Source organism: Monocercomonoides exilis (assembly GCF_001643675.1).
Source record: "Monocercomonoides exilis strain PA203 chromosome Unknown scaffold33-1116896, whole genome shotgun sequence".
NCBI classification, from domain to species: Eukaryota; Preaxostyla; order Oxymonadida; family Polymastigidae; genus Monocercomonoides; species Monocercomonoides exilis.
The window spans coordinates 364,675-389,771 of record NW_027150578.1 but is presented as its reverse complement, the minus strand read 5'-3'; the positions used below and the strand labels follow the sequence as shown (position 1 = coordinate 389,771).

At 33.6% G+C, this 25,097-nt stretch overlaps 1 protein-coding gene across 1 annotated transcript; it reads left to right on the top strand.

The window, feature by feature from the left end:
* Positions 1 to 718: 718 nt before the first annotated feature.
* MONOS_336 (uncharacterized protein) lies at positions 719 to 24,983 on the top strand. Its single transcript, XM_067873355.1, has one exon. It carries the CDS (start codon positions 752 to 754, stop codon positions 24,563 to 24,565), a length of 23,814 nt encoding a protein of 7,937 aa, XP_067724347.1. The 5' UTR covers positions 719 to 751; the 3' UTR covers positions 24,566 to 24,983.
* The last annotated feature ends 114 nt before the right edge of the window (positions 24,984 to 25,097 follow it).

Sequence of the window (25,097 nt, the reverse complement as noted above, 5' to 3'; positions counted from 1 at the left end):
TTTTCCAATTTTTAATTATTTGCGCAAATTTTGAATGACCACCCTATATATTCACAAAATTTAAATTTGTTCTCTAAATAAAAAATTTGAGAACGAATTAATAATTTTTTCAAACGAAACAATAATTTTTGCATTCTAAATAATAATTGATCAAAACCGAACAAAATTTTGTTCACTCTCCCTTGAAATTTTGTGTAAATCATTTTTTCACTTTTGAATAGGAAGCAATGTTTAATTAAAATTATTTTCTTGTGAGCGTTTTCAATTTTTGAAAAATTTTATATTTTACTGAAAAAATTTTCAATATCAAAAAGTTTAAATTTTAATGAAAACAAAAGTTATTTTCTTTTTGAATGTGAAAATTCTCATTTTAAGAAAATTTTGGTGTTTCTGATGATTTTGAAAACGATTTTGCGCTGCACAGAAAACACAACCATTAACTTGTTTCTTCAACTTATGCAATAAACACATCATTGTATTATTTCATGGTTCACAAACTTTTAATTTGCAATAAACATTTTTTAACGATTGCTTTGAGAATTTTGAAGAAAATCAATATTTCGATTTCTTGAAAATAAATATGAATATATCCAAATGAGTAAATAGAATGAAAAAACTTCAATAATATGTGTTTTTTTAATATTTTAATTGAAAGATGAACAAAAAATGATAATTTCTGTTCCCATATTTATTTAAGTGTTTGTATTGTATTAAGGTTATTTTATTTAGTTGAGAAAGTTAACCAATACCCATGTCAGTTGCGTTCATATTGACACTTTTTTTCAACTATTTATTTGCTGGAGATAGCGTAGAAGCGTATATTAAAGATGGTGCAAACGATGGTCAGTGTACTCAAAATAGTCCTTGTGAAAGCATGACCAAAGCCGTTGGTCTGCTTAAAACAACAGGAGAAGTATCTTTAAAGATTGACGAATCGGCAAATGCAGAAAGCAATATCATTTGGAATTTTGGAACAATTACTATAACATCTTCAACAGACCAAAAAGCAAATTTAAAATTTCCTGCTGATTTGTCTGTTGATAAATTGGAAAATGGAATAATCACAGTAACTACTCAAACTGCTTTGAAGATTATCAACATTAAGATCACAGTTCCTTCACAATTTAATGATGTTTGTGGATTTAAGCCAGCAAGCCTTGTTTCATTTGCTGGAAGTTCTATGACACTGGAAAATAGTGAATTTGATATTGCTGATAATTTGGATGCATTTCGTTTTATAGAGCATTCGGGAAAATCTTTTACTGCGAAAACCATGTCCATCGAACCGGTAAATTCAAAAACTTTGAAATTAGCTCCATTAAGTTTTACTGGATTGATCGGAGAAATTACATTTGAAGATTGTTCATTTAAAAAAATTACAATCGAAGAGAATAAGGCAGCAATTTCTATTAACGTTCACGGAGGAATACAAGTTAATGTTAAAGGATCAACTTTCGAAGATATTACTTCAAGTTCAATCGAAGGAGGTGCAATTGCAATTAATGGTGATCATGTTTCAACAAAAGTTTATTTTGATGGAGACAATGCAAATAATTTTGCTAGATGCTCGTGCCAAGGGAAAGGAGGAGCCATATTTCTTTCTACTATCAGCAGCAACGACATAAAAATTGACAAAGAAAAAAATATCTTTGATGCAAATGTTGCACAAGTTGGAAAAAATTTTTATTTTAAAGTGAATGATGTTACGGATAACGCTTTAAAGACAAATCTTCAAAAGTTTATTACGGAAGATTCACAAGCTGATGGACAATTCTTTGTATGTGGAGGAGCTACGTATCAATACGACATAGACTTGTATTATGTGTTCCATAAAACAAAGCTTCCTGAATTGTATATTTCATCAAATGGATTAAATCCGGAAACAGTTCAACATTGTGGTTTGATGAATTATCCATGCTCAGTTCTTGGAAAGGCTTTTGATAGTCATTTTATTGACCAAACACAAGTTAGAATGGTAAAAATTTTGACTTCTGCAAATATGATAGGCATGGAATTAAAAGATGCAGATCCAGCTAGCAATGATGACCCTGATTTATCCAAAAACTCAATTACATTTGTTGGAACTTCAACAACAAATGAAAAATCTATCTTGATTTTTGCTGATGGAATTAAAGGAATTACGGACAATAGCGCTGCAGTGGTTGCAGTTATTACAAAGGAAGTTGCGTTTCAAAAATTAAAAATTAAGTTATCCAAAAGCGCATCAGGATCGCCTGAAGTGTTGATAGGATGTGGAATAACAGAATCAGGTAATGTTAATGCAAAAGTAACTTTACAAGAATGTATTTTAACAGCTGATAATGCAATAACAGCAGTTCCAATATTAAAAGCCGCAAAGGGAACTGTTATAATTTCTCAATGTACATTTGGAGAAGAGAAATTATTAACATTTGGAGCATCTCCTTTCCTTTTATATTCTTCTATTAATTTCAATCAACTACTTGACATTAATGTGAAGAATATTAAAGCTCCTTCAGTGTTCAAATTGATTGATGAACCAAATGCTAAGAATGCATTTTCAAATGAAATTACAAAAATTGAGATTCAAAATTCTGTCTTCGAATCTATCACTGCAAGTGAATCAGGCATGATTCATATTCAATCGACAAAAGAAATTGAACTTTCTATTACTAAATGTAAGTTTGATACAATTTCAACCATTTTTGGGGCAGTATATTTGAAGAAAGAGGATGGCTCCAAATACGGAGCAGTAGCAATTACTGAATCAAGCTTTACAGCACTTACTGCAACTAATGAAGGTGGTGCAATTCATTTTGATGCAACTTCATCTTTTACAATGAACAATGTTATTTTCGAAAAATGTGGAGCTTCATATGGAGGTGCTATTTATTATACTATTGTGGATGCGTTAACAGATACACAACCATTTAAAAAGGTTTTATTCGTTGATAATTTTGTTGCAGATCATACGGATAAAACAAAACAAGGTTTTGATGTTTGCTGTATGGACACAGCTAAAAATCTTCAAGGAAATCCATTTGATGCAGAATCTGTTACAAATGCTCAGAAAAACTGGTTTTATCATCAAGATAAACATGAAGAATGGCCAAAATATGGACCTCTCGTTCGAGAAGTTGATCTTGATAATGAACATGGGAAAGATGATGACAATTGTGGATTTACAGAAACAACAAGATGCAAAACAATTAAAATCGCAATGGAAAAAAGCTTTAAATTTAGACCCACTGTTGTTTCTCTTTTGATTGGAACATATACTCACGATGATAAAACATTGAGTCCTGCACAAGGTGTTTCACAAACAATTAGAGGTGCAAGCAAATCGAGCATTATTCAAGTGATTTTAGAAGAGGATTCAAAGAGTTTATTTGCTATTGGAGATGGTTGCAAATTTGGCCTTGAAAAATTGACTTTAATGCACATGTCTACAGATAAAAACAACGAAAAGGTTTCATTAATGACAGTTACTAATCAGGAAGCTATTATCAGTTTATATGATGTTGCTGTAAAGGCAGATAACGCACATAAAAATACTGGAATGCTGTTTAATGCTGCATTGTTTTCAATTTCTGATGGATCAGTAACATTTGATTCGGTTTCTGTTGATAAGTTTTACTTGAGAGGATTTCCAGTTATTCAAATTAGTGATTGTAAAGAAATTAAATTTATTAAGTCCAGTTTTTCATATTGCGAGAGAGATTGCTCAGATGGTGCTTCGGTTATTGAAGCCAAATTGGTACAATTAAATTCTGCAATTACAATTGATGGATGTTCTTTCAAAAATAATACTGCAAAAATATCTTCAAAAGGTGGTGCTGTTTATATTAGTGCAGATGCAAGCTCCAAAGTTTCAATTTTAGGAAAAACAACATTTACAAATTGCAGCTGCGAGAAGGGGAGAGGAGGAGCTATTTACATGGATCTATCAAGTGCATCAACCTTAAAGATGGAGGATACAATTACATTTACTACAAACAAGGCAGCATTAGGATCTGATATGTGGATTCATGCAAATGATCTTAGACCTTTAATTACAGCTGATAAAGTTCCAAAAGTTATTGGAAGCGTTGCTGCAAAGCTGAGAATGGGTGATGATACATATACAGGGGACAATGGCATAGATTTAAGCTTCTTCTACACAGCGTTTACTAAAAGTAACAATGTTGCAGTTTCATCAAGCGATCAAGGAAATGACGGTTATGATTATTGTGGGGGAAATGTATATCCTTGCAAAACTTTATCGTTCATCATGAATAATCGACATAACAAAAACGGAGAACAAATCTTTACTGTTATTAATGGAGCAAATATGGAAAGTGCGTTAACTTGGTCTTTGGCATACAAATTTACAAGCGTTGCTGGAAGTAGGAGTGTGCTTTCTTTCCCAGCTTCTTTAAATGTATATGAAAAAGATGGAGAGGTAATGCTAATTAGAAACAAAATTACTTTTGACACAATTAGCATTAATATTCCAAATGCATTTTCGTCAACATGTAAACCAGGAATGTTACTGAAAGGGGATACTTCAGCAAATGTGGTTTTCAATGATGTTTATATTTCTGGTGGAGGATTAGATATGCCATTTAAATTTGGTGTATTTTCAAAAGGTTCAGTATCATTTACTCTCTTTAAAATGAATTATCAAGATGGAATTCAAAACAACGCGATATCATTTGATGAATCACCATTTATTTTCGAAGAAAATGCAAAAATTACAACCATGAAAGATATCAAATTGGATAGTATTTCCATTAAAAAAGGAAGTTTATTTGAATTAAATGGAAATTCATTTACCTGCAATAATTTGGAAGCAAAGAGTGTTACAGGAACTACTGCTGCTGTGTTTTATGATAAGAAGGGAGCATCCACTGTTAGTTTAAGCGATTGCAAGTTTGATGAATGTAAATCAAATGGAGAAAATGCAAAAGGAGGAGCAATTGGATTTGAAAAATCATTGACTTCTCTTACAATTCAAAACTCAGAATTTACAACTTGCACCACTTCAAAAAGTGGTGGAGCAATTTATGTGAGCGGAATTACAACAACCTTTAATTTCAACAACATTAAATTTACAACATGCAAGGCTGATGAAAACGGAGGAGCTGTATTTGTTTCTGAAATTCCTGCAACATCTAGATTTACAGATGTCACATTTTCAAAATGCAATGCTGCAAAAGGTGGAGCATTGTACATGACGAACATCAATAATGACTTAACAGTTGTTGCAACAATGGTGTTTTTGAGTAATGAAGGAGCAACAGGAGTGGATGTTTATATTCAAAAACCAGCTGCAATTCAACAAAAATGGTTTGCGTCTTCATGGACAACTACAAAAGAAAATTCTCTTATCATAAACGAAAACGGAAATGATAATTCTTTTAATTGGATTTCTTATCGTAGATCAACATATAAGGTTAATGGTATGGACGGAAAAGACGATCCTGATAAAGATGGATGCAAGTTAGAGGATGAAACAAAAGACTGTAAAACCATCGGAAGAGGAGTGAGTATACTTGCTAATAATGTTAAAGCTGTTATTCAAGTTGTGTACATGACAAAGGATGGAGATAAAGAAAGATATTACGAAGAAAAGAAGCCAATTAATGATCGAATTGGAGGTTTTATTCTCAGACCTTTTGAAGGTCCAAACAAAATTAAGGTTAGGACTAATTTTGTTGATAAACAAACTGCATTATTTGTAATTTCATGTGCAGGTGGAGTGACAATTGAAAATTTCGATTTTACTCATTATTCTTCAAATAGACAAAATAGAGATATTTCTTTGTTTGATATTTCTGGAAACGGAGAGCTCAATTTGGTTGCTTGTGATATTCACACTGAAGGACAAGATCATACTCCAATAAAAAGCTTCACAACGCAAGTATTTTCTGTTACAGGAGGAACTTTAACGTTAAGCGATTCTAAAGTTAGTGGTTTTCATTTGAATGGAAGTCCTTTGATTGCTGGGTCACGTACAACAGCCACAACATATAACTTTAGAAATACTGAATTTTCAAACATTCATCTCAGATGTTCTGTATCTGGAGAAGCATCAGTTATATCTATTGGATCTGATAGCAAAGTTGGAAATGTCCAACTAAATATTGATGGATGTACATTTGACGAATGCGTTTCTCAAGAGTCTGTTAAAGGAGGAGCAATTTGTTTCATTTCAACTTCAGAAACACATTTGTTGAAAATCACTAACACAAATAATTTCCATGCATGCGAAGCTCAAGGAGTTAATTCATTAGGTGGAGCTGTTTATGTGGAAATTAATAAAACATCTCCAAACACAGAATTGACAGGAACTTTTGGAACGAATGCTAATTCTGCGTCTGATGGAAAGACTTTATTTGTTAAAGCTCCTGATTTAAAAACATTTGTAACTGAAAAAATGTTCACACCTGCTCATCTTAGTAACGAAATGCATCAAATGGTTGGTCTTGATACTCCATACTTTAAGAAATATCCTGTTGATCTTTATTCGTTATTTACAGAATTTACTGATACAGACATTTATGTTACAACTGTGAACATTGGAACAACTGATCCTGTTGATGCAATTTATTGTGGACCAAAGACTTATCCATGCAAAACATTTTCACATGTAATTGAAAAACATTTACAAGTTGGACAAGTTACTAATGTTCATATTGAACAATTGAAAAATCATTCACTTGAAAAAGTCTTAACTATTTCTGGAAGGATTTCATTTGATCCAATTGATTCAAAGAGTTCTGCAACAATAATAATCAATCCTTTGGATGTTACAAGTGATGATGCAGCTATAGTTACGATTGATGCTGGTTCATTGAAATTCGACATGATCGATTTTGTATTTCCAAAGACAATTACGAAAAAAGTTTGTATGTACGAACCTACTTCTGTCTTTAGAATCCAAGAAAATGGACATTTGACAATTCAAAATTCGAAATTTAATTTTTCAAGTGGATCAATCATGAGTATGAGTCTTGTCAAAGAGATAAATGGTAATTTGGATTTGGATGGTGTGATTTTGAATGTTTCAACAACATATAGCGTTCCTCCTTTTGATCTTGGAGGAGTATCTAATATTAAAAATTGCAAATTTTTGAGGGGTACATTCAAATTAATGGAGGAAGGGTTGATTGCATTAAGACATGATGATGATGCTAAGACAGGACCAATGTCAGCCAAATGTGTCATTGAAGATTGTACTTTTTCAGGAATGACGAGCATTGGAGGAACAGATAAAGTTCCAAAAGGAACAGCAATTTATGTTGAAGAGAAAGTTAACGGACTGAACATTAAAACTTCAACGTTTGCAAACTTGAATTGCACAAGCGAATCTGCTTCAAAAGACGGATTGGGAGGAGCCATTTATTCAAAGTTGTGTAGTTCATTAAGTATCGAGGATTGTACATTTAGTCAATGCACAGCAGGCTCTAATGGTGGTTCAATATACATGGAAACTACAAATAATGTTGATTGCTTAAGCATTGATAGATGCGTATTTGAATCAAATATCGCAAAATTGGGTGGAGGAATATATATGCTTGCAAAGGATGCATCGATGCTTCAAAAGAAAGTTAAAAGCGTTTTTAATAAAAATGTTGGAAGTGTTCATGGAGATGATGTTTATCTTGAAGATCAAGGTACTTCAATCGGAGATGAAAATGATAAATCACCATTTATTGAATCTATTTCATCAAATAATGAAGAAAAAAGACTTTATTATAAAAATGGAGCTAACGAAGGAAATAAGAAAATGTACATTGGAAATGATGTGCGAAATAGGTTAGCAGATCCAACACAAAACGGTGAGGGTGCAGAATGTGGTTTGAGTGGTAAAACAGCTTGCAAATCAATATTTGTTGGTGTTGATGTCAGTCTTTCTTGGACTCCATGTACTGTTACACTCGCTGCTCAGGAATTTCATAATGAAGATAAAACCATTATTATTGGAGGAAAATTAATAACTATTGAAGGAAAAGGAGCAACTGATACAGGATCTAGAATTAAAACTAGTTTCACTACAAAGAATACATATTTATTCCAGATAAATGCTGGATCGTTGACAACGAGAGGATCAATCATTTATCATGATTGGGAAAAAGCTGAGTTATTAGAATGTGGATTATTTAATGTTGCTGCTGGCGAGTTGAATGTTGAAAATTGTGTCATTACACCAACAAAAGGACAGCCACTTTCTGATAAATTTAAAAATACATTATTTACTGTGTCTGCTAAGTTGACAATGAAAGATACCACAATTGAACAATTTAAAATGGAACATTCTTCTATAATCACTTTGCAACAAACAGGAGCTTCAGTGGCTTTAACTAGTTGTGCGTTTATGAAAATTTCATGTTGTGGAGGAGACCAGGGATCTGTTATTTCTTGCAGAGGTACCAATGGAGCTACATATGCTGTTGAAATAAATAAATGTACTTTTAATGAATCTTCATCACCAGATTCGAAAATAGGAGGAGTTATTACATATTTCGGACATAGCGATGCTTCAGTGTTTAAGATTGATCGATCTACTAAATTTGTGAGATGTGGATGCGATGAAGATTTAGGAAAAGGAGGAGCTATTTATCTGCAGTTAAGTAATTGGAATAACGTAAATATTCAAGCATCTTCATATTCTTACACCTCAGCAAAATATGGTTCGGATATATTTATTAAATCAAATGATTTGAGGAAAGTAATAATACCATCTGTTATTGGAAGTGATGTTGTTCCCTCAACTAAAAATGGAACAAAAATGGGAGAAGATGACTACACTGGTGATACACCTGTTGATTTATATTATTACTATTCTTCATTTCTTAAAAAGGAGCAAGTTCATATCTCTGTTGCAGATAGAGGAAATGATAATTATGAATATTGTGGTGATGTAACTTATCCTTGCTCATCAATGAAGTTTATTATGAACAATAGATTTGCTGGCGCTGGAGAGAAAGTGTTCTTGATTATTAATAGAGCTGATGTTGAAACACAACTCAGTTGGAAATATGTTGAAGGAGTTAAATTCACAAGATATTCGGTTGAAGAGGCTACATTGGAATTTAAATCAGATCTTAGAGCTGCTATTAAAGATAACGAGGCAATCTTGAATAATGGAAAAATGACATTTGAATCAATTAAATTGACTTTTCCAGATAAATTCGATGATGTTTGTGCATTAGCTAGAGGATCATTGATTACAAGTGATGGAGCATCTGCATCATTGACCTTAAGAGATATTAATATGAATCATGGATCTACTGGATCAGAAATCGGATTTGTTTTATTGAATATTAAAAGCGGATCTGTTTTATTGGATAATGTTAATGTTGAAAGAACAGGAATTGAAGGGCAATTGAAATTTTTGACTTCTCCAATAATCATGAAGAAAGCTGTAAAATCGCATGTGTTTAACAATCTTATATTTTCAAACATATTTGTAAAAGAGACTTGCTTGATGGGAATTGACGAAATGCAATTTACCATTACTAATTCCAAATTTACAAGTATTTCTTCAAAAGATGATTCTTCAGTATTTAGTTTGACAGGAACTCCTTCTGTGTACACAATTAGTGGATGCACATTTACTGGTTGCGTTGGTCAAGCAAAAGAAGGAAGAGGTGGCGCAATAGGAGTTAAAGGAGCAGGTGGATTAACAATTTCAAAGTGTGAATTCTCTGGTTGTTCAGTAACAGGAGAAGATCATAATGAAGAAGATAAAGAAGAAAGTTATGGAGGTGCTATTTGTGTTGTACAGTTAACGACAACATTGTCAATTACTGATTCAACATTCACATCTTGTGATGCTTTACATAAGGGAGGAGCTATTTATTTGGAAAAAGTTCCAACAGGAACAAAGATTGAAAATACTGTTATTAATGTTATTAATCATGTAGGAGTTACAGATTTGAAAGGTTGGGGATTGTACTGGGTTTATGCCAACAAAGTTAATACTTTGTTGGTTACATTTAAGGGATTAGAGGATGATCAACATTATGTTCATTTATTTGATAATACAAAGTCGCTTGTAGAATCCCCATTTAAAGATTGCTATTCTGATCATAAAACTGGAAATGTTAAATTGGAAGTTGAAGGAAAGGAACCAGAACAAAAAGAACATTGGATGAAATACATGAGATCTATCTATAATGTTGATTCAAAAGTTGAAAATGATGATAGTTGTAAAGCGGCTGATGCTGCAGATGCAGAAGCTTGCCGCCATATTCATACTGCCATAGACCTAATTGTTGGGAAGGTTGGAACAGTTACGTGCAAAACTGGAACATATGATGAAGAGTTAACATCATTTGCATATCAAGATAAATCTGTTTCTATATTGGGAGAAACAAAAGCTGAAAATTGTATTTTGAAAACTATGTACGAGAAAAAATCAGATGAAGCGTTTTTCCATGTTTCTGCGAACATGATGTTTGGAATTTCACTTTTCACAATAACTCACAACTCTTCGAAAGAAGGAAACAGAGAAACATCATTATTTACTGTTGATAATTTGGCAAAATTAACATTAACAAACATTATTTTGGATACAGAGGATGTACATCAATCATCAAAGAGCTTTACTGTTTCAATGTTTAACGTACATGGAGGAGATATTGAATTAACATCAGTATCAATTAGAAATTTCAATTTGAAATATAATCCTTTGATTTCTGGCAACAGAGAAGGAGCACTTGCTTTGAAGTTGAAGAATGTGAATATTAATAATGTTAATCTTAGATGTAGCGTTCAAGGTGATGCTTCAATTATGAGTGTTATCTCCACTGATGCTCAACCTGTTGATTTAACAGTTGACTCATGTACATTTACTGAATGCACAGCTCAAGAATCAGCAAAAGGTGGAGCCGTTTCATTTATTTCTTCATCAGCACTTTCGAAATTAACGTTAACGAACACAATTTCAAGCTCCAACTGTAAAGCTGAAGGACAAAATTCAAGAGGTGGAGCGTTCTATATCGATGTTTCTGTAATGCCAAAGTTGAACGTTGTTGGATTAAAACTCACATGCAATGGTAATCAAGCATCACAGGGCAAAACATTGTTTGTGAAAGGAATTGATTTGAGAAATAATATTCAAAAAGTATTTAAAGAACAAATCTTTTCACATAATTTGAACGAAATGGTTGGTCTGGACGAAAAAGGAGTGTTTACCACTGTTCCTGTTGATTTGTATTCTTTATATGATCATTATAGCGAATCAAATGTTTATATTTATGATAAAACTGTTGATCAAAGTATTCCAAATGATGATATTTATTGTGGACCACAAGCATATCCATGCCAATCATTTTCATATGGAATGGAGCATCTTTCAGGAACAGGAACTATTCATCTAGGTAAAGCACATTCATTTAATGTTAATTCGCCATATGTGTTCAATAATGTTATTACCATTAATTCAGTTGATAATGATATCAAAACTTCTTTATCTTTAATTGCAAAGAAAACTGTTGAAAACGATGAAGCAGGATTTTTCACTGTTCACTCCCAGTTGACAGTTAATTACGTTACAGTTAAAGTTCCTAACAGCTTCACTGATGTTGTATGTAGATTTGAACCAGCAGCTGTATTTACAGTTGACAATGTTAATGGTATTTTAATTATGAATCATGTTCAATTTTCAGGAGATACAATACCAATTCGTCTGATAAAAGAAACAAAAGGTGATGTTCAATTAACAAATGTTGAATTGCAACAGGTAACTTGTACCTTGACTCCATTTGTATTTTTCAGTAAGGTTAAAATGACAAGCTGTAATTATATATCAGTAACTGTAAAGGATGATCAGGGTTTGATGCTATTGAAAAATGACAAAGATGATCAAACAATAAATGCAAACGTTGCTATTTCAAACTGCTTGTTCGAAAAGTGCATCTGTTCTGGCTCAAGTAAAGAAAATGGGAAAGGAGCTGCATTATGCACAGAAGAACTTGTTGGAGCATTGACCATTTCTGATTGTACATTTAAATCATGTTCTGTTAATGGGTCAGCAACAAATGCAGCTGATGCATGTGGTGGTGCTTTATATTTGAATAAAGTTGCTGCTCTTAAGATTATTGGAAGTACGTTCCAGGAATGTTCAAGCAAAATGCATGCAGGAGCAATTTATATAATTGCAAGTTCTAAAGCTGATATTGTTCAATGCAAATTTATAAAGAATTCTGCTTCAAATGGAGGTGCTTTCTATTTCAAATCTGATTCTTGTGCAACATATGCAAAGAACATAAAGAGCATATTCGAAAGTAACACTGCTACAAATCATGGTATTGACGTTTATATGAAGGATGAAGCTAGCGTTAATTCAGATGTGGATTCACCATTCTATGATAGTTTAACAAATTCAGTCCAAGAAAATAGAGTATTCTATGAAAACGGTCAAGTTCAGGCTGTTAAGAAAACATTTATTTCAGATGATATTAGAAAGAGAAATGCAAATGAAGCATCAACATATGAAGGAGATGATTGCGGTTTAGCGGCCAATAAAGATTGTAAGACAATTAAATTAGCAGTTGATAAATCGTTGGAATGGTGCGAGTGCACAGTTAATTTAGTAAGTAATGCATTTTTGAATGAACACGAAACAATTGACATTGGAGCAAAACAAATAATGATGCAAGCATCATCTAAAAATGTTGTTTTGCATACTATTAAGAATCATGAGAATGAACATTTATCTCTTCTGAAAGTTAATAAAGGCCAATTGACAGCAAAATCATTTATTATACAACATGATACAACTGAAGAGTCAAACAGAAAGACTAAACCATTTGATTTGCAAGATGGAACTATGATTTTTGATTCAATAACATTCCAACCGGACGATAAACATTCTCACAAAACAAAACTCGAAGTATCTTTGTTTGAAGTTACAAAAGGACATTTAAATTTGATATCTTGCACAGTTAAATCATTTTTGTCCACTTCAACACCATTGTTTAGATTGGTTGGAGCAACAGCTGCGGATGAGAGAGTTATTAATCTTGAAGGAACTACATTTTCTTCAATTTCAAGATGTGGCGGAGATGGAGGATGCATTGTGGATTCACAAACTATTGGAAATAACAAATATAGTTTAACATTAAAAGGATGCACATTTAGTGAAATATCATCACCTGGGTCATCTAAAGGAGGTGTTGTTACATTTACATCAGGAAGTGCAGCTCAAAAATTCCACATATATGGAACAACATTCACAAAATGTTCTTGCAGCGAAAATGGAAAAGGTGGAGCGTTTTACATTTCCTTAGGATCTTCTGAATTTTCGATTGATGCAGCTTCAAGATTTACTGAAAATAAAGCAAAGATTGGATATGACTTCTTCATTGAATGCAATGATTTGAGAAGAGTTATTGTGAACGAAATTGTTCCTAAAACTCTTGTACCCGAACCAGTTACTAATGCAAAGGTTGGTATTGATAAATATACAGGAGAAAAACCAAATGAATTGTCATATTACTATACAACATTCAAAAAGCAAGCAAGTGTTCATGTTTCTGTTGCAGATAAAGGACGTGATGGTTTGACATATTGCGGAGATTCTCTCTATCCTTGTGAAACATTAAAGTACATTATAAGTGATAAATTTGACATGGTTGGAGAGCAAACATTTTTGATTGTTACAAATGTTAAAGTTCAAAATGGAATTGATTGGAAATTCACAGAAGGTGTCAAATTTGCAAGTAGCAATGGTAGAGCTTCAACAAGATCGTTAATTACTTTTGAAGGTTCTCTTAAGGGTGCGCTTGGAGACGATGCTGCAATTATGAACAGAGCTAAAATGACTTTTGATTATGTGAGGATTGATTATCCAAATTCATTTACAGATGTGTGCTCACTTGCAACTGGAGCATTGATTTCAACCGATGGAGCGACATCTTCGATGATTATGAAGGATGTTCAATTTATTCATCCTGGGACTGATGAAATCACTTTTGCCATATTGAATGCAAAGGGAGGATTGCTGTCAATCGATTCATTGGAAGTTGTTCCCACTGCAACAAGTATTGCCAAATTTACTTACTCTCCAATAAAGATACATAAAGAAGTTAATCCACAATTACTCAAGTCAATCACTTGCTCTTTTGTTACAATTGTCGAAGAAAGTTTGTTTAATTTGGGAGAAAGATCATATAATTTCCAATCTTGCAGCTTTAATTCAATCACATCAACTAAAAAATCATCAGTATTCAGCATTAGCGGAGCTAATATGGAGATTTCAATATTTGATTGTAAATTCTCTGGGTGTGCTAACACAGAGAAGAAAGGAAAAGGAGGTGCTATTTATTGCGAAAAGACTGCAAAGTCACTTGTAATTAATGGTGGACAATTTATTGGATGCGGACTTGGAGGTGAAGAGAGTATTGGAGGAGGTGCATTATATTTGGAGGGAGTTACCAGTAAATTTGAACTTGTAAATGTTCAATTTTCTGGAAGCGATATTTCAGTTGGAAAAAGAACAGATGGAGTTGAAGGCACAAGAGGAGGAGCAATGTACTGGGAACAAATTCCAGATGGATGCACTATTAGTTCTGTTACCATTTCTCAGTGTAAAGCCCATAAAGGAAGTGGTATTTATTGGGAAATGACGAAACCGCATAATGGAGATATAAATATTGTTTTCGATAATAATAAAGACCCTTCAGAAAATGGAAAAGATGTTTATTTATTGGACAAACTTGCAAATAAATTAACAGCGTCTCCATTCCTTCAGTCTTGGACAACAGTTGAAGATGGATATGTTTATCATGAATACAAAGAGGAACATGTCCAGGAACCACATTGGATTAAAAAATATAGAAAATCTTTTATTGTTGATCCAAAGGATGGACATGATATTGGTGAAGAGAAATGTGTTACTGATAATTCGGAATTCAGATGTAAAACAATTCATAAGGCTCTTACGATAATTCCTACAAAAGTTGGAATTGTTGAATGCAAAAAAGGATCATACATTGAAGAAGTTACTCCATTTACATTTAATGATAACACAATTTCTATTCAAGGAAATGGTCCTAAAACTGATGATAATTCAACATTATACACTGTGTTTGAAACTGTTCAGCAATCTGCATTTTTCGCGGTTTCAGGAACTGGAAAATTAACATTATCTCAGTTTTATTTGGAACATGACTCTACAAAAGCAGCAAACAGAGAAACCGCTTTGTTTGAAGTTTCAAATAATGGAGAAATTACTCTTCAGAAAATGACTATTTCTAGTGATGATGAACATGTGAAAGTCAAAGGATTTACAAAATCTTTATTCAGTGTTAAAGGAGGTTCTCTTTCATTAGATGGAATAGAAATTAAAGGATTTAATTTGTATGGAGTACCATTAATGGAAGTAAACTCTGCTTCTTCTAGAACAATATCGTTGAAGGATTCTGAATTTAATAATATTCAAACGGACTGTAATGTCAATGGAGAATCAAGCATTATGACTTGCGTTTCTACTGAAGAGGCACCAATATTCCTTACCATCAACAAATGTACATTCACGAATTGCAAATCACCACAATCCAACAAAGGTGGAGCTATTTCTTATATCAGTCAATCAACAAACGGAATGTTAAAATTAAGTGGAGATCTTTCATTTGCGGGATGTGATTGCTCTTCATCTGATGGTTATGGAGCTGGATTGTATTTAGATTTATCAGTTATGCCGTCTGGTGGTTTGACAAAAGATGTGACTCTTAAAGGAACAGGAAAAGCAAAGCATGGAACTTGCCTGTTCTTAAAAGTTTCCAGTCTATTGGATTACGTAACAGAAGATGTATTTGGAGCAGGATATTTCAGTAAAACACATAATGTTATGGTTGGCTTAGATTCAGGAAATATTTTCAATGTTGTTCCAATTGATTTATATTCTCTAATTGAAAATTACGTAGACGATGACATTTATGTGATGTCAACTAATCCAAGAGACGATATTTGGTGTGGACCAGAATACTATCCTTGCTTGACGTTGCCTTATGCTATGACACATGGAACAGCTAATACTGTAATTCATATTGAATCGGGTAAATCATTCACATTAGAGCAAGCATATGTATTTACAAAAGGCTTAAAGATTGTTTCAACGAAAACAGATACTCCTGCAACAATTAAATGCCAGCAACAAGCAAACGTTGGTGAAGATGATGGAGGATATTTAACTGTATCCGGTTCTTCATTAACTATTGAAAATATAATTATTGAATCACCAATTAAATTTAGCAAAGGCTTATGCTTTGATCAAGCAGTTGCTGTGTTTAGAATTAATGCTAATGGTAACTTGAGATTAAATAAAGTTAAGTTTTCATTTGAATCAAATACTAACATTGAAATCATGGCAATTATTCAGTCAAAAGGATCTTCGTTGACTATGACAGATTGTGTTGTTGGAGGTCAAACATCTAGCACATTCCTTCAATCAGTGATAGAAATTGGTGGAACGGCAACACTTTCAAAATGCGAGTTTACTAACATTGAATGCAAGAGCAATCGTGGTGTACTCAACCTTGTTAGAGAGGAAGATGACATAAACAAACCAGTTTGTAAAATTGAACAATGCAAATTTACAACATGTAAGTGCTCAAGTTCTTTAACTGGTGATGACGTGGAAAAGAAAGCTGCACATGGTGGTGCAATATCAGTTGATTCATTCTATAATACTTTGGATATTATAGGAGGTGAATTTACACATTGCGAAGTTACGGGAACAAAAGCAAAGGGAGGTGCTATTTATTGTCATTGTAGAACAAGGTTCAGTATGACATCAGTTACTGTTGATTCATGTTCATCTTCTGATGAAGCTGGAGCAGTCTACATTATTCCTCCTACACCAACTGATTCTTCTTTAAGCATTCAATTATGTAAGTTTAAGAGTAACAAAGCAAGTCAAAAGGGAGGTGCATTTTACATGTTAGCTGAAAATGCTGAGAACGATAAGTCAAAGATTAGATCATTCTTTGAAGGAAATACTGCACCAAAAGGAATGGATGCATACATCGAAGATACACAAGCGGATTTGCCTGAAGATGGAGAATCGTCACCATTTTATCCAAGTTTAACTTCTACAAATGATAATAATAGAGTCAAATATTACGGATCAAGCAAAGAGGAACATGACAGACCGAAATATATTGGAATGAAAGACAAGGTTAGAAATGCTGATCAATCAAAAGAGAACGAGGATGATAATTGCGGTCTTAAAAATGAAGTTCCTTGCAAGTCAATTAAAGTTGCTGTTGAAAAAAGTATTGATTGGACACAAGGAACAGTTTTGTTATTATCTCCAGTGTTTGATAAAGAAAAGGAAACAATTGAAGTGAAGAAGCAAATTGTAATCGAAGGTAAAGGAACTGCAAACACAGCAATCCATACCATCTTTGAAAATGAGAAAAGCGTGATGTTTAGTGTTCTACAAAATGGTGAAATGAGCATTAAAAAAGCAACTATTTTACATAATTCTCAGGAAGAGAAATGCAGAAAGTCAACATTGGTAAATGTGAATGGTGGTACTTGTATGATTGAGGATTGCATGATCTTGCCTGATGATAAGCATTCTAAATTGAGCAAATTCGAAACTTCGATATTTACTGTTAATGGAATTCTGGTTATTCAAAAATCCACGATAAAATCATTTATTACTCAAGGCGTTCCATTGATTTCATTGAATGGTATTAATCAACAAGCTTCTATATATGAAAGCATTGTACAAGATGTAACATGCTGCAATGGACAAGAAGCTGCATTCATTTGCTCTCACAATGAAAATGCATACACCTTGGATGTTGATGTTTCAGATTCAACATTTACAAAAGTGACATCTCCAAGTTCTCAAAAAGGAGGTGTCTTTACTTTACACGCAAATAGTGCTGATTCTAAGGTCTCATTTGGAGGAAATACTAAATTTGAAGAATGCTACTGCAACTCCGTTGGTATGGGAGGAGCGATTTACCTTGAATCGAGATCATTAAATGTGAAGTTTGAAAAATCTGTCACATTTACAAAGTGCGATGCCGGAATTGGAAAAGATCTGTACATTGATTACGATGATTTAAGATATTTGGTTGTTGCTGAACATATTCCACAGGAATTTGTTCCATCCACTGAAGAAAATATGAAAGTTGGAAAAGATAAATTCATTCCAAAAGCTTATGATTTGTGGTATTATTACACAACATTCACTAAACAGTCCCATGTACATGTTTCGTCAATGGAAAAGGGTATGGATGACAAGACTTATTGTGGAGATTATATACTTCCATGCAAAACATTAAAGTTCGTTGCAGATAATAGATTTGATGGAGTTGGAGAACAGACATTTGAAATTGTTGATGAAGTTTCAAGTGATGCATCCATGAAGTGGAATTATGCAGCCGGAATAAAATTCACAACAGCTAGTGAACAAATGGGAAATGTTTATTCAACAATTGATATTGATGCATCGACAACTGTTGCATCTAAAGGTGATGGAGCAATTCAAAATACAGCAACAATGACAATTGAAAAAGTTATTATTAAATTTAGAAATCAATTCACATTTAGTTGTGGATTCTTGCCAGAAAGCGTTATTTCAACCGCAGGAACAGCTGCTTCTCTAACGTTGTCGAAATGTGAATTTAAACAAGATGGTAATACGAATGAAATGAGATTTGCAATCATCCATGCTAAAAGTGGTGTTTTGAGTGTTACTGATTGCTCACTCACCAGATTTGGAGGTATTACGGAGTCAGTATTCGAAAAGAATGCATTTGTTATTGAAACAGCTACCAATGTAAAGACATTTGCAAGCGTTACTGTTAGATCAGTGAAGATTAATGAAGGTTCATTATTTAACCTTGTTGGACCTGCAAAATTGGAAATGAATGGTTGTGTATTTGAATCCATAACTTCCAAAGTTCAAGGATCAGTCTTTGCTCTGAAAGACGGTGAAACAGTTACAATTCACAATTGCAAGTTTGACAGATGCTGCAATACCCTGAAAGAAAAGGCAGTTGGAGGAGCAATTAGTTGCTCTGGAACTTCAGGGTCTCTTGTTATCGATCAAGATTCAGCATTTTCAGGATGTACTGTTAAAGGAAAAGATTGCTTTGGTGGAGCAATTGCAATTTCTTCAATCAAACAATCTTTGAAATTACATCGTGTTTCATTTTCTGCATGCACTGCTCTTTCAACTGATGAAGCCGAACATCCAGCCTTTGGTGGAGCAATATATCTCTCTGGATATCCAGCTTCTGTTGAATTGGCAGAATGCTCATTTGCGCATAATCGTGCTGATGATGGAGGTGCAATCTATATGATATATGAAGCTATAGCTAACTTGGCATCAAAGTTTATTTGCTTATTTGTTGATGAAAACGAAGCAACAGTACATGGTCATGATGTTTATTTGAAAGATATGCATAACGAAGCAATTACACAAGATCAAAATTCACCATTCTATAAAAGTATGAGCACAAGACAAGACGAATCACGTTTATACTATGTGACTTCTGCGAAACCTGAAGAAGGAGCAGAGAAAAAGTCTTTTATTGGAGATGATCAAAGAAATAGGTATGTTAGCAAGGATAGCAAATTTGATGAACCAACATGTGGACTTAATGAAAATCTGCAAGATAAATACTGTAGAACAATTGGAGTGGCTGTTTCATATTGTAGCGATTGGACACAAAATACTATTCATATTATGGAAGGAGATTCGCTTTCAGAAACAGCAACAATTGCAGTTGGTGCGAAATTCATTGTTGTTCAAACAGCTGGCAAAGAATCAACAATTATCCGTACTTCTTTCGCAGGAGAAAATGTTCTTTATTCAATTAAAGGAGGTTCTATTACTCAAGAAGGATTTATTATTATTCATGATCAGTCTATTCTTGGAAATCGTCACTCTAAATTGTTTGCTATCGAAGGTGGAGAAGCAACACTTACAGACTTTGATGTGAGAAAAGATGCTGAGAAAAAAGACGAACAATATCTTGCTCCATTATTTGAAGTTAAAGGAGGTTCATTGAATATTAAAGAAATGAAATGCAATTCAATGTCATTTAAAGATTCTTCAATTATTTGCCTTTCTGAAGGAGATAAACGTCAATCTGGCTTGTCATTGAATAAATGTGAATTTTCTAAAATTGAAAGAGTTGGCTCTAACGGAGCTTCAGTTATAAATGCTGATGTAAAGCAAACAACGTTAAGTGTACAGATTGTTGATTCAACATTTGATTCATGCGTTGCTAGAGAATCAACAACTGGTGGTGCCATTTGCTTAAAATCAGAAGAAGTTGAAGGTCATTTCAGATTAGAAAAATCAGAAGGGGATGGATGTAAATTTACATCATGCGAATGCTCAACGACAAAGGGATCAGGTGGAGCAATTTATCTTGATTTCCAAAATAAACCAGCTGAAATCATCATTACATCTTTTGAAAAAGAGGAAGGAGATGATAAGGAGAACAAGGCAAGCAAAGGACAAGATCTTTATGTTTATTTGGATGATTTAACTAAGAGAGTTGTGAAACCTTTGATTAATATTGATTTACCAGAAAAACAAAACAAAATGGTAGGTAAAGATTGTGCTCTGTTTAAATCAAATGTTGTGGACTTGTATTTGTTTGATAATTTCCACTTTGATACGGTGTACGTCGATTCTCGTCTTGGAGAAGATGATAATTTCTGTGGTTTAAAGAGCCATCCTTGCAAAACATTTGACAAAGCTTATGCACAGAAAAAAGTAGGACAAGTTACATTTAGCATTGTTAGTGGATATAATGTTCCTACAACAAGATGGAATTATGTTGAGCACATTACCATTGATTCAAGTTTGAAACCACAGGCGTTTGCTGACTTTATATTCAGTGATTCAATGGAAGTTGCACAAGAAGGAGATCCAGCATTTGCTGTTCAAAAGACTTTAACATTGAGTTATTTGGATGTTACATATCCCAATAAATTCCGTGATACAGTATGCAATTATAAACCAAGTGCTTTGATTGGATCGTATACAGATGGATCTTCTTTGAGTGTAAGCCATTGTGAATTCTATCAAGAAGAAGGTAAAGTTGGAGAACCAGTCGAAATCTGCTTGATCTCATCTGTTGGTGGAACTGTAAGCATCGAAGCTTCAACATTTGTTGTTGAATCTCCATCAGGAAGATTAACATTTAATGAATCACCTTTGAAGGTTTCTTATTACGTTGAAGATGATGAAGACAAAACGAAAAAGTTTGGTTCAATGACTGTATCAATGGAATTAAAAGATATCGATATGAAAAACTCACCACTTGTTGCAATGGAATCTGATGGAACATTGACATTTGCGGGTGGAAATTATGAAAACGTTGTAGGATTAAATGGACCTTCATTTGCTATTATCGAAACTAAAGGAACACTTGCTGTATCTGGAGGAAACTTTAAAAAGTGTGAAAATAAGAAGGATAACGGAGGTTTGTTTAGAGCATCAACAAAGAAGAACCCAGAGACTGACGAAGATATCAAACCAATTATCAAATTTACCGGAGGTGTATTTACAGAGTGTAAAGCTTCTGCGGCCAATTGCGGAGGAGGTGTTCTGTATGCAAATGATGTTGAGCAAATTCAATTTTCTTCCTCTAGATTTGAGAAATGTTCTGCTGCTAATGGAGGAGCGTTAAATTTGGTTGTTCTTCCTGCTGCTAGTGTTTTGAAAGGAATTTCATTTATCGAAAACACTGCAACTAATGGAGGTGCAATGCATATTACTCTTAAAGACACAGTTCCAGAAGAAACGAATGTTTTGTGTTATTTCGAGAAAAATACAAAAACAGGAAAAGGATCTGATGTTTATGTTGATGATCAAAACGAAAATAAAGTTGATATTCAATTTTTCAAAAAATCTATGACAACTGATAAGAATGCTAATACTTTATATCATCATCACAAATCCGGAGATGATGAAACAAAGGGATACATTCCATACGGGGAAGCTACAAGAGTAATCGCTATTGATGGAGGAAATGAAGAAGATGATTGTGGATTTACAGGCAAAGTTGGATGCAAATCTATTGAAGTTGCATTTAAGAAGTTTGGGGAAGGTTTGCCATATTATGCCAAGCTAGTAAAGGGAACATATAAAAATGAAAAAGGCCCTGTTAGTACTAAAGGTGGAGATGATAATAACGCATTTGCATTGATTGTGGGTATTGTAGGAGAATCAAAGGATGAGACAACATTCTCCACATCATATGGTGATGATGTTGCTGATGGAATGTTCTTAGTGAATATGGCTGCCTCGTCTTTGTCATTCTCTAAATTCACTATTGTTCTCGATTCTTCAATTGAGAAAAATAGAGGAGTTCCGTTGGTATTCGTGAGTGAAGCTGGAGGATTCGGAGCAATTGATTGTGTTTTCAAACCAGACAATGCTCATAAAACAGAAACAGCATTTACAAGTTATATCTTTAGGGCTGATCAAGGTAGCATATCGTTCACTGATTGTGTTATTCAGTCGATTAAAATGAGTGAGAAATCATTAATATTTATGAATAATACTTCAAGCGGATTTACTTTAAAGAATACAGATTTCAAAAGCATTTCCCTTACAGGAGAAAGTAATGTTGTTTATGTTGATACAATTGCAGTTTCGGTGAAACTTGAAGGAGGATCATTTGTTCAATGCGTATCAACAGGAAAAACCGGATCAGCTTTAAGAGTTGTAATTGCATCAGCTGCTTCAAATGTTGTCATTAAAGAAACTCGATTTGAAATGAATGAGAATGATGCAAATGAAGGTCAAGGAGCAGCAGTTTATCTCGAGGCTGCCTTTGAAGCAGGTTATAATAGCGTTGGAGTTGCAACAGTTCCTGTAACGCTCAGCCTTGCTACCTTCAAAGATAATAAAGGAAAGGTTGGAAAGAACATATTTATTAAAGTTAAAGATCTGGATCAAATAACGGATAGTATGTTCGATCTTGATTTGTCTGATATGTATGAAAAAGAAAATCTAATCAATGCACAAGTCGGGGATGAAGAAGTTACTGATTTGTTAATGGACGAAAGCAAACATCAAATTCCTTACAAAACAAATGAAGTTGTTCTTTCATCTTTGACAGAAGCAGAGGAAGGAAAACGTTGCGGATCTATTCAACATCCTTGCAATTCTTGGGATCTCATTCAAGAACATATTACTTCAACTGATGAACAAACTGTGAAGATCAAAAAGCAATTCCTTTTGCATATTGAAGCAACAACAACTCATCCATTTGTCTTAACATCTACAGATGATTCATTGGCGGATGTTCAAGTGTTTGATAGATTTACAACATCTTATGAATCTGTGTTCCACCCGATTTCTTCATTCAAAATGAAGAACATCAAGGTTAAATATCCTCCTCAATTTATTGGTACAGGAACAAGAGTTAAAGCCATTGTTATTGGATCGGAAGTTCGCGCTTCTATTGATATTGAAAATGCAGAGTTTGGACCAACTAACGCTGCTACCAATGACATAGAGTTTTCAATGCTTACAGTTAAATCTTCTCTTGTGAAGACTAATGTTAAAAACACAATTTTCACAGGATTATTGTCAACTCCAACCACTTCCTGGAATGAACTTGAAGAAGAGAGTTTGGACGAAGCTGCTGTAGATGGAGTTTGCGTGTGGAAGAGTGATGCTTCTTTAGTGAGATTACAATCAGCGTCATCAGCGAAATTTGAAAGTGTTTCATTTGTCAGTTCTATTTCTGGAGGCATATCAGTTGTTGAGAAAAGTTCAGCTCAACTTGTGAATGTGAAATTCCTCAACAATAATCCTAAGCAACAGAAATATCCTTCTCTCAGACATAACATTATTTGCCAAGGAACAAACTCAGACACAAAGATCGTGATCGATAGTTTGCAAGCTGGAAGTGATGGAACAGGTGATAGCGACTTTTGGATGGTTAATGATGGATGTGACATCACAGGAGAGGGATTGCCTCAGAAGGATTCATTATTCTTCGTACCAACATTGAAATCAGCTACATCTCCAAGCTTCGATGGAGCAAAGACGACAATTACATTTACGGGTACCAAGCTTATTCCTTGTGGACTTGGATTCGATGTTGCACAGAAAACAGGTGAGAAGATTGGTACATGGACACATGTTAATGGATTCACTGATTCTGTCAGCGATACTGTTGCAAAAGCTGATGTAGATACGAAGTTAGTCGATATTGGTGATGCTGACGAAGTTGTTGTGAGATTAACATTTGGTGATAATAAAGCAACAAACGATGTTCAACTTAGAAAGAAAGTGATCCCACCACCTCCTCCTCCACCACCTCCACATGACGATCCTGAAAAGCCAAAGAACAAGCCAAAATTATCAGGAGGAGCAATTGCTGGTATTATTATTGGTGTCTTGGCTGTTGTTGGTGTAGCTGTAGCTGTTGTGATTATTTGTGTTGTAAAGAAGAGAAAGTCTGGAGGAAGAAGTAAGAGCTATGGAGGAACAAGTGTTCAAATGAAAGGAGGTAAAGACAGCAGCTACGAACCGATGCTTTCCAAAAAGGCTAAAGATGATGGGCTTTATGCGCCAATGCTGTCGAACAAAGAGTAAAAATTCTTATCATTTTGATTTTTATTTTTTTATTTTTTGAGCATTTTTTATAATGCTTAATATCTGTGATGTGATATATGTTTTTGCACAACATTTAAATTCTTCTTATTGAGTACCTCTCCCTTTGTTTGATTTTTATAAAAAATATTTCTATCTTTAAAACTGTTATTTTATAAACTTTTAAATACTGTTAAACATTAAAACTATAATTCTTTTATGCTTTTTCTTCTTCTAACGTCAGATATTTCTTTATTCACAACACTTTAAAGAAAATCTGCAAACTGTTATTTCTGAGCATTTCTCCGTCTTATAAGATTTTAATTTTCTTCATATGATTGTCTATGATTGTTGAAACGACTGTGAATTATAAATTAATTATTTTTATCGCTTCAACCTGTTATTTAAGAATTAACAAAACAAAAAGTGTCTGTCTCTTTTCTAATATAATTATACAAAGAAATTGGAAATGAAGCTTGCTGCATAATTTCAAAATGGTTTTATATCAAATTTCTATTTTCCATTTAATATAAAT